The sequence below is a fragment of the Pteropus alecto genome, unplaced genomic scaffold, assembly GCF_000325575.1.
Source record: "Pteropus alecto unplaced genomic scaffold, ASM32557v1 scaffold40, whole genome shotgun sequence".
In the NCBI taxonomy this organism is placed as follows: Eukaryota; Metazoa; Chordata; class Mammalia; order Chiroptera; family Pteropodidae; genus Pteropus; species Pteropus alecto.
In genome coordinates, this window is record NW_006431919.1 from 16,737,125 (window position 1) to 16,748,258 (window position 11,134).

At 49.6% G+C, this 11,134-nt stretch overlaps 1 protein-coding gene across 5 annotated transcripts in view; it reads left to right on the forward strand.

Annotated features, from left to right (window-relative positions):
- The window catches only part of RANBP17 (RAN binding protein 17), a 245,233-nt gene extending 234,105 nt beyond the window's left edge, over nt 1-11,128 (forward strand). For all 5 annotated transcript variants that reach the window (XM_025043079.1, XM_006906589.3, XM_025043080.1 and 2 more), the window contains 3 exons: nt 7,128-7,226; nt 8,900-9,027; nt 10,778-11,128. In XM_025043079.1, the coding sequence (XP_024898847.1) occupies nt 7,128-7,226; nt 8,900-9,027; nt 10,778-10,874 (324 nt within the window). In that variant the 3' untranslated portion in view covers nt 10,875-11,128. The remainder of the gene's footprint in view (nt 1-7,127; nt 7,227-8,899; nt 9,028-10,777) is intronic.
- The last annotated feature ends 6 nt before the right edge of the window (nt 11,129-11,134 follow it).

Sequence of the window (11,134 nt, forward strand, 5' to 3'; positions counted from 1 at the left end):
TAGGCCATTAGTTCTAGAACCGGACTGTATGGCCATCATTCAGGCAATACAAGAAATGACAGTGTCACTTGAATAAAAATTGGAGGCAAATGGCTTTGGAGTTAAAAGCTATTCCTCTACATACAGATTTTCCCAATATTTCTGCCCACAGGAAATGTAGATGGTACTTTTGACAAGGGATGCTTAATTTTTACATCAAACTGAAAAGTGTTCTGTTTGACGTTGGTGAGAGGAGAGTGAGAAAGAGGTTCTCAAATAGTGCTGAGTGGCGAACCCCGCAGCCTTCCAGTGCCCCAGGTTTTCTGGTGTTATTTTAATGCAGCAAGCTGCTTTATGAGATCTGCAGCCACTTGAAATATGATTTACCACTCGTAAAAAGTTTCAAATGGATAATGAAGATTCAAGAATGAGACTCACTGTAGTATAGTCAATTTTGTTGCTGTTGCTCTCCAGTACATCTCTGCCATTGAAATGAATTATTTATTATAATTTATTTCAACCGTGGAAAATAAAACTGTTTTCATTGTGATGGGCGCTGTAACACTCCGAATAGACACATTACGTGCAGTCCTCTCAATTAATTAATCCTGAAGTTTCATCCCAACTTTATCTTCTTTCTGATAAGCTAGGAGGCTGGCAGGTAATTCTTTCCCCGGTAAACTATGATTCAAATAAATGTTTAGAGAACTAGGGGTAATGTCGGTAATGGAGAAAATTGAAACAACAGCAAAACTAGGTTGTGTATTTCCTTAGACTTTACAATGGATAGAAGAGTTTTTAAATATTCTAGTCCATTTATCACTTGGAGAAAAAGCATCCTTTAACTTTCTGTAAGGGGGCGGGGCTGTCGGTTTATATGTGAAGCGTGTGGCGCTAACGTATGAGCAGAGCACGCTGAGTTAACCGGTCCTGCAGTATCTTTATTGGTAATAAGGGTTTTTTTCTGCTTTTTTTTTTTTTTTTTTTTTTTTAAGCAAAGCTAGCACTCTGCGAAGGCCAAGTAGGCAGGACTCCCAAAGGGTTTGCCGGAGGAGAATGGGTCACCCATAATTGATTGCAATCTTGTTTCTTTAAAAAAGAGGCTCACCTCATCTTGCATTTCATTTGATTTTTTTTTTTTTCATTTAAAGTGCTATATACTCGCTTCCATTATGAGGCTACAAAGACGTATAAGAACTTAAAAATGTGCTTAATATGTACAGATATTAAAAGATTTAATGTACCTTAAATGGTGGAGCTTGGTTGATCCAGGCAGGGAAATATATGCTTATTTGTTCATTACTTTCATTTTTCATAACATTCCACAAACACCACATCGGTAGACAGCAGACGAAGAGAACAATTGATTCCTTTTCCCTAAAGATGGCGGTATCTAATTTGAGGAGGATCATATTTCAATATCTACCGCTCATGGGCCCCAGGAACAGTGCTTCGTAGCGACAGCAACTCCCTCGCTTCCACAAGTGCTGAAAAGCCGGAAGCTTTCCTCCTAGGGCCGCATTCAGATCCTTCCGGATCCTTCCAGATCCTGGACCCTCAGCCAGGGCCCGGGGTCTTGAGAAATTGCTGCAGAGATGGCTGGAAGGTTTCTCTGCGTTTTCGGCTCCTTCCGCACACTCCAGGCAATCTGGTTTCTGTTTTGCTATTTTTCTTGCTGCAAGGGCCAGCCGTCCCCCCGCCCTCTCTTACCAGCCTTCTGAAAGGCCAGTTGCACGTGCCCAAGGAGGCCCGAGACTCAGACAGCTCCTGAGTGCTTGGTGCATCTATTATTGCTTGTTCTTCAAAACATCACCAACTTATTACATCAAAATCGAGTCCAGCTTGGCCGGAGGCACAGATCATTTGTGTCCTACCCCAATTCCCATTAAGGCCCCCGCCTAACAGATTGAGGCCCCCCGCTCTGCAGATATGCCCTCTTGGTCACAGCTGTGATCATCCTCGCTTTGTCCTGTCCCACCCCCCGACCCCCCATCTAGGCACAGGGACACTTACGCATTGGTCTCTCACCTTCTCTTGGATCTGTCCGTCCTTTGTCTAAACCAAAGCGCCCTTCTCAAGCTGTCCTTCCACCACCTGTGGACAAGACAGATTTTTCTCTGTGGCTATTTTGGGTTTGATCCCCGTAGGTCAGCGTTCATGTCATCACGTCCGGTCCAGTTTTGCTTTCTGATATGGATGGGGAGCAAGAGGGAGGAGTTTGAATTTCTTCACCTACGTCTTAGGACTTTGTGAAATATTTCTTAGTTGTATTATTATTCAGTGTGCTCAAAAAACATTAACAATGAAAAGGATTCACTTTACAGGGAATGTTATAACTCAAAGGAAATGAGCTTAATTTCCTGACGTTTTCTGTGATGCTAATTGCTGTGTACGTGGTACTTTTGGTGGGAGGGAAGCCATTATTCTTAGGAAAATGTTCAATGGGCCAGTTTTCAGAGACTATTAATTAATGTTTACTGTGGTTCATTTTGAGAGCTGCAAATATGTTAACCAGATTTATAAAATGTCTAGGTGGGTGGCAAGGTGGCCTGCTGCAAACTCTCTAGAACCGCTGCCCTGGGTTCTAATCACGGGGACTGCAGATGGCAGAGTCGCTGGCCAGAGGAGATACGTGTGGGCAGCATATCGGGTTCGCCCACCGAGCTGTGCCCAGAAACCATCCTGTCCTCTCACACCATGCGCCCTCCAGAAGTCCACAGTGGGAGCCAGACACAATGCCTCGATCACCACTGCCCATGGCCGACGGGGGTCCTGGTTGGCACTGTCAGGCAGCGTGAGGGCGGCGGGCAGCAAGCAGGCCGGGGCGATGGTGCAGGCCCGGCCTCTGGACTCGGGCAGCTCTGTGCACATGTCCTAGTTCCACTTCACGTCTCGGTGGCTGATAGTCTGTCGCCTTGAGCAGGTTGCTTACTCCCGGGATCTCAGCTCCCTAGTCTGTGAAATGAGGGGGATACCTCCCTCCGTCAGGGTTAGCTGAGGGCCAGGGGCAGTGTGTGCACGTGCCTCAGCCTGTCCGTAGGAGGCAGCAATGTTGCTGGGCAGCGAGGAAGGTCATCGGGCATCACTTCGCTTCCTCGTGGGTGGGAGAGCTGTCAGCAGAGGCGGTGCTCAGCCTTTGGCCTTTGTAACCTGAAAGCCTCTCGGAGGGCTCTCCCTGGGAGCTGCTGGCTAGGGGGACTTCGGCGGCCTAGAGTTCTCAGGCACTGCATGAAAAAGCCAGATCCTTGGAAATGAACAGCGTATGAATTTCAATATTTACCCATTTCACGTTTCAGCCACTGATTGAGGCCAGAACTTCTCTGTTTTCTGTACAGTCCCCTGTTCAGCTCTAGCTCTTTATACTTGAGTTCTTGGTATTTCACTCATCCTTTCTCATTCATTCATTCATTCCTCCTTTTATATATTTATTCTTCCATTCAGTAGCTATTTCCTATGTCCCTAATGTGTGTCAGATGCCATGCTAGGCACCGGGTTACAGAGAAAAGTCCCTCGTGGTCCCAGCACCGCAGAAGTTCGCAGACGAGTCTTCCTACCCCACCCCGTTGCCGTCAGCGCCCTGTACTCACCGAGCCACCTCCTTCCAGCCATCCTGCTCTGTGGCTTCTAGACCCACTGAGCCTCCAACTTCCTTAGAAAGAATACATACTGACCATGTAGCACGAAAGCGTCCAACACACAGCACATCGGTGCTCATGCTGTGTCGGCAGGAGGCAGGACAGGAAGCACTGAGGTGGCAGCATGCAGTGACCACCTTGCCGTAGGGAGAGTCGACCCAGCGCATTTGGGCCGGAAAGTCCACTGTGCTTCGTGCTGCTTGTGCTCCATCCCACTTTAGGGAGAAGCACGGGAGAGGGGCGGAGGGGCGGGCGGATACAGATAACTCAGCACTGCTTTATTTTTCCAGCTCAGGGATTTGGAGAGTAGCTTTGTGTTTTCTATGGAAGATTACAAGTTTCCAGAACAACAGAAGCACTATCATTCAAAATCCATCCTAAATAGGGACGCTTTTTGGATTGTCTCCCATTTTAAGTTCTTTTTTTGACTGCGACTCTCTCGAAGTTAGATAATTGTGAGGAGACTATAATCTGACTTATCTGTATATAATCACGACATGAAATGGGGTCCTTCCTTGAGCCACGAGAGTCCGCTGGGCCAGGCCGGGGACCAGTTGGAGGAAAGGGACAGGGGGAACTGTTGGGGCCCATGGAAGAGTTAGTGCCTTCGAAGTAGGCGTTACCATCCCCCATCCTATACGTAGGGAAGTAAAGGCTCAGAGAATAAATGGCTTGTCCGAGCTCCAAGTTAAGTACGTGGCGGGACCAGATTTGGCCTCGGTTCTGGCTCCAAAGCCTGTCCCTACCACACCACCTCGTTCGATTTCGCTTCATCGTGAGACATTTCCTACAAATCGTGCCAGAGCCTGCGGGGAGGAGGAAAGAGACTGAGGAAGTGCCGGAGGCAGTGTGGGGCGTGGCTTTCCTAAGTGGCCCAAGCCACGTGACTCCCCTGCCCCCGTGGTCCCCTCCCCGGTGGGCAGAACAGCCACTTAGGATAATACATGGCTGACGTGTGTGTGCGTTCGGACACAGGCCCTAGAAGATGCAGCCTGGGTTGGGTGAACCGAGGCGGCCATTCCAGCCACCCCTGTAATGTACGGGGAGTGAGCAGAAGTTGGGGGGTGGCGGCCCCGCTCATGCATACTGTGATGCTGTGTGACTCTGGGGGCTGGGGCGCACTGGGGCGGGGTCGCCGAGGGCTCTCTCTTTTCAGTCTTGTTTGCGTCGTTAACCACAGAGAGCCCACCAGAGGCTCCACGTCACCTGGAACAGGATTCCGGACATACGCATTTCACCCCGTATGCTTCCAAAGGGGGGCCCTTCTCCAGGGTAGCGTGCCACACGTTTGAACCGTCTCCTCCATACCCTCTCGTCCTATTAGTGAAAAGAACTCTGGAAATGAGCTGCCATGTCAACGCCATTTGAGCAGATTTGCTCACTAATTTCCATCTTTCCGGAAGAGTAAAAAAAAAAAAAAAAAATCATCCATTTTAGCCAACTTTATTTTTAGAAAAGTATTTTATTCAAACATCCCCTTACTTATTACAGACATAAATACATGCATTCAGACAAATGAATCCACGGGAGAACCGTATAAAGTAATTGGCACATCACTTCAAGATGCTTTGTCAGTTACTGGAGGAGTTCGGTACCTCTAACTCTAATCTTTTCCATTAAAATATCCATTCTGCCTTCACATTGTGAAGCCCATAATATTTTAGACTGTCTCCATGGATCTGTTAGTTTTGCTTGTCAATTTAATTTGTGGCTCTATGACTTTAGGTGGCTTGTTAGATGGTACATAGAAACACGTGATCGGCAGATGATGTTCAGCACACCAGGCTTACGTCCTAGCCTCTCCCCCAGAGAGACCGGACACACAGTAAATGAGGAATTGGCAGGTTTCATTTGCAGCCAGCCTCAGTGCTCTGATGATGCTGGGGTGTGTGATGGCTGACGTCTAGAGCGACACAGAAGCTCATGGCTGTTGTCGTGGCTGGGGCGTGCGATGGCTGACGTCTAGAGCGACACAGAAGCTCATGGCTGTTGTCGTGGCTGGGGCGTGCGATGGCTGACGTCTAGAGCGACACAGAAGCTCATGGCTGTTGTCGTGGCGTACCTTCGATGTCCGTAGCACGTTCTGCTCTTCGTGGCACGTTTTAGATCCACCATCTCATTTGAGTCTCAGAGCCTCCTGGTGCTGGATTATTATTTTCCTCTTTGTAGCTAATGAAACTGAGACACAGAGAGAGAGGTCAGTAACTTGCCTGAGATCACAGAGTAAATTGGATTGCAAATAAGCCAGAGGACGCAACCAGATGTCGCCAGAGCCTAGTCAGAGGTGGTGTTTGTGGTAGCCTTTGCCACAGAATTGCCATTTCTCCTGCCTTCGTCGACGAGGGGGCTCTGGAGCTGTGGAAACGGAAGGGCTAGAGGTGGGAGGTGACGAGTCCAAGAAGCAGACATTGTACCATCAGCTCCACGTGGAGGACAGACTGACCGCAGCTCGCTTCACCACCGCTTGCCAGCCTCGTCTCTGGCGTCCCTTCCTTACTGTCACCTGCACGAGTACACATTCAGCATGTCCCCAGAGGGATCCTTCTTAGTGCAAATCTGAGCGTGTCCCTCTCTTGCTGCAGACGCATTACTGCCTCCCACTGCCATCAGGGTGCGGTCCAGGTTCGCCGCATGGCCTTCCAGCCTCGCACTGGGGTCTTGCTTCTGGGCCCTCTCTCTTCTGTCCGGCCCCACTGAGCCTTTTCCCGCTGCAGGACCCACTGTGTTCATTCCCAGCCTCCTCCTCTGCTTAGAACACGTTCGCGATGAACTCCTTAAACACTGCCTCCTCTGCGGGGTCTTCCCTGACTTCTCCTCGAGCATCCCGAAGCATCCCTCCCTGCCTCCCTCCACCGCAGGCCCACAGCTCTCTGCCCAGCCCGAGTTCCTGAATGCCCTGTGTGTGTGTGTGGTGGGGGAGGGTGGCGGGAGGGTGTCTGTTTCAGGAAGCTTCTCACTCCTTTGGTAGATGCCTGTGTTCTCTTCCCTCCCCTAGGTGTCTTGCAGACTTTGAATTTAAGGGAATGGATGAGTATGTACATGTAGCAGTAGAGTGAGTGAGTGAGTGAATTAGTCAATGAAGAATGAATGAGGACCTTTCACAGCCTGAGCCAGCAGGAAACAGGACATTCCAAGGTTGTGTGGATTGTCTCCCATTCTTCCCTCTCTGAGGTGGAGAGGAAGGCGAGCTGGGCTTTTGCCTGGTGACTTGGCATAGAGGAAAGCGTGTCAGGGTTGAGGGACAGAGACCGATCCTCTTGGCCTCTGACTTCTGCCCGCTCAGAAGGTTCTCACCGAAGCTTTTGGCGATAGACACTCGTCCTCGGGAAGCTGGGAGTCCTTGCCAAGAGTTCCCACAGGAAGCATTACAGGGTTCCGGAGTCAAAGCTGTTTGTCCGGGAGGAGCCCTCACGACTGTTGAGAAGATGTGGGCGCAGAAGCTGAGCACAAAGGGGCTGGGACTGGGGAGACTCTGAGCCGAGGCATCAATGTCTCCATGTGCCTGTCTTCCAGATGACGTCTGTCCTCATGAACACCATCGTCTTCGAAGACTGTCGGAACCAGTGGTCAGTGTCCAGGCCTCTCCTGGGGCTCGTCCTGCTCAATGAGAAGGTGAGCGTGACCACAGGGTGGCCCATGGGAGGTGGTCACTGGGGGAGGGAGGAGCCGAGCACCCAAGGGCAAGGCCGTGTTCCCCCAAAGCCTCAGCTGTTCCTCAGGCACGCAGAGGCCTCAAGACAAGCTCTTCTGAAACTCAGAGCCGACACGCACTGGGCGGGTGGTTTGCTCAGCGATGCGCAGGCTCACCCTTTGCCCTCCACCTGTTCCAGGGGGATTCTCAGCAATACTCCCTTCTGCTCCTTCCTTGGCCTTCTTTTAAACCCGAGATCCCTCCTGCCCTAGGTGGTGGCAGCCGCCCCTCAGGGCCAAACACAGAGCCAGCGCCCGTCCTCCAGGAGCGAAGGCTGCAGTCCTTAAGTGCACTCGCCGCTCCGGGCCGCCTCCCGAGCTCTCCCGCTTCCTCTCGAAGCCACCCTGTCTCCCCAGCAGTCAGGGGGAACAGTGCATTACTGCTCTGGAGAATGAATTGTCTATACAATAAGATAGTACTGGGGAAAAAGACAGTGAGATTAGAGGCAGCCGCATACATTAAAATTCAAACTGAAATCCCAGCCTTAGAAGGAAACTAATAGAAGAAGAAAATATATCAAAAAGAGAAGAGCTGTCTCATCATTCACCTGTGCTGAAGTATCCAATTTTAGCCACATTCAATAGCACTACCATCCATCTTCCCTCGGCGTTATTGTGATTTAAATCCAAGCTCTATAAAAGAGAGCAGTTCTTTTAAAATGATTGAGAGGGAATAAGGGCAAATTCAGTGTTTAGAAAAAGCTTATGACATCACAATATTATACTTTACTGATGGAGGCAATATTTCATGGTTTGGGATGAAAAACTAATAATTTTCTATTTGGTGTGAGTCACTGCATCATTATAAAAGGGAAAAATAAGTAGTTTTGTGCATTCCCAATCTTGTTCTGGAAGACATCGAGGTTTAAGTCTAATGCCTCTGATATATAGTATTTAAGTATTAGTCTGACTACATATTAATTATGTGTGTTTTTGATGTGAGCTGTTTTAATGCATGATGGAAATTAAATATCACACTGTTTGGGCTTGGAAGGATAAACACATGACTGGCAAAATGTTGTCTTTGTGCCGAAATTAGGCTGCTTCCAGTGATTAGAGGCTGTGTTTAGCACGAGGGCTCGCGTTTGTGTAAAGACCACAGACCCAGCAGAGAAGGGGGCTGTGCGGTTCTTTGGGACCAGGTGTCCACCTCAGCAGAGCAGACCCGTCCCAACCCAGCAGGACAGGGGCATGGAGCAAAGGCTGCAGTAATTTGAGGAGCATGAGGATGGGACCCTGAGCCTGGCCTTCAGTCACCCCAAGTGCTCAGGCCGAGTCACCCGCAGCCTGAGAGACCCTTCCTGTTTCGGCCCATCTGTGATTAGCGGAGAGGAGAGTCGGGAAGGACTCAACCAGCCTAAATTGTTCAGGGACTATAGAATAATTATTGCAAGAGATTTTATGGGAAAGGTTAATACAGTTTATACCTAGGAATGCCTCTCTCTGTTGCTTTAGTTTGCTCTAGAAACTGAAAGTTCAAAGTGGACCTCGAGTTAGGAGCCCGGGCAGATGGGAGCTGGTCCAGCCCCTCCCCCAGGGCTCGCTTCAGGCCCAGGGTCCGAGTCAGCCCTGACGCCATTTCTGTCTCCCGACAGTACTTCAGCGAACTGAGGGCAAGTCTGATAAACAGCCAGCCTCTCCCCAAGCAGGAGGTCCTTGCCCAGTGCTTCAGGAACTTGATGGAAGGAGTGGAGCAGAACCTGTCCGTCAAGAACAGAGACAGGTAAGCGGTGCCCAGCAGGCTGAGCATCTCTGGGCCAGTGGATCTGCCGGGTTTGTGGAAAATAACTGGATTGTGCTCAACACAGCTATCGATGTGGCTTTTCTGTCACACCTTACAACCCTAGGCTCAGTTTGGTTCCATCCGATGCATATGACTGCGTATTCGCTTTCTTCCAAGCATCGTGCTAGGCGCTACGCAGCCTTTGCCCTTAAGCAGTTTATAATCCAACAGGGGAGATATGAAAAATAACTCATTGAAAAGGTCAAAGGAAGAAAGCTCATATCTGCCACAAAGGACAAGGAGAGGCTTCCCGGCATTTGAAGAAGCACAGGCTTTGGGGTCAGACGGACTCCAATTTAAATTTTATCCCTGCCCTTTATAGGTTGGACGGCAGCGAGTAAGGCATCACCTTCTCTGGTCCTCAGTCTTCTCACCGGTAAAATGGAGGTGATGGTAACTGGTTGTGACATTTAAATGACAGATGGTAGTAAAGCATGGTACCAGGGACATATGACCCACAGTGAATATTAGTTCCCTGCCTGCCCTGTAAGAGTGGCTGGTTTTACAACACAAGCAGATAAGTTGCTAAATAAGAGGAACCCGAACTTACTAGCTATGCCTGAATTCATTCATTCATTCATTCATTCATTCAGTGCACAAAATTTTATTGCGAATCTGCTCTGTGCCAGGCATTGGGGATACCAATGGTGAACGACTTGTTCAAGGCTTTTGCCCTCATGGAGCTTCTAGTAAAGGAGACAGACAATAATAAAAGATGTAGAAGAAAATGTTTTCAGGAAAAACAACTGCCTCTGCCATCCTTTTATAAAAGCGGCAGCATCCAGATGCTGTACCATTTGAAACGCATGTCATCAGTCACCCCAGTAGCCACGTATATCGAGGAGTCACCAGCCTGGACTCTGCTAAGACAAGGCCACGTTGGGTGGGCTCTGCAGACACATTCCCCTGACTGCCTGTTCCCTGCCGAGATCCCCCATCAGGCAGAAAGCCAGCGGGAGAGACGTGCCGAATGGGAAAAGTCACTTCACCTGAGGCTTGGGCATCTTAGTGCCACTTCTCGAGCTGTCCTGTGAAATAGTGCCAGACAGCCCTCTTCGTTTTGGGGGAGCACCAGCCAGCAAGGGCTGCATGTTTCCCATGTGCCAGGCACTACGCCAAGTGCTTTCCAGGCACTGTCTCAGCTCACCCAGTCAATTCTCATTTCCCACAGTCCCGTGAGGTGGCTTCTCACATTGGGCACCAAGACAGGAGGCTCAGAATTCTCATCCAAGATCACCCAGCTAAGACATGGGGGAGCCAGGATTTGAACCCATAGTCTATCCCAGTGCTCCCTTTTTCAACCATCAAGTTCAGTTTTCTTATCTGTAAAATGAAGATACTAATGCCTACCTAGGAGAGACTCATGATGATTAAATGAACTTACATGACACGTGAGCTTCAGTTCTTTATATTCCTTACCTCTATGTGTCATTTGACTTTTAACAATTTTTAAACAACATAACCACAAGACACACCCCTCAGCATGGTGAGAGCGTAAGCGGTGGTAAGTCCGTGCCCTGGGACGGGGTGCTGCCGGCAGATCAGCGCTGCCAGGGGAAGTGGGCGGAAGGAGCTCAGCCTGGAGCTCGGGCCCTCTCCAAGGTCCTGAACTCCATGGCGACTCTCAGCCCACGGTTCCTGCAGCCGTGGCCTTGCCACTGCCCCAGGCCCTTGCTTCCTCTTTCCGCAGGTTCACCCAGAACCTGTCCGTCTTCAGAAGGGATGTGGCAGAGGCTCTGCGCAGCGAGGGCAGCAGCGAACCGTGCAGTCTGGACATGATGAGCTGACACGACTTCTCTGACCACGCGCCCAGCCGCCTTTACCGAGAGACTCCTGCGGGTCTGAGTCCCAGCACGGTGATGTTGGCCAGCCCAGGGGAGTCTGTTTTTCAAAACAAACAACAACAAAAGCCCTACCTTTTTATAAGTCTGGCCTGATTATAAGAATGTATAATACGGCACAAACAATGTAAATTCGTTCTTTGCTCTGAAAAAGCAAAAGTGTTTTCAGTCTTTCTATAAAATATCATTATCTTTGTTCTTATAAT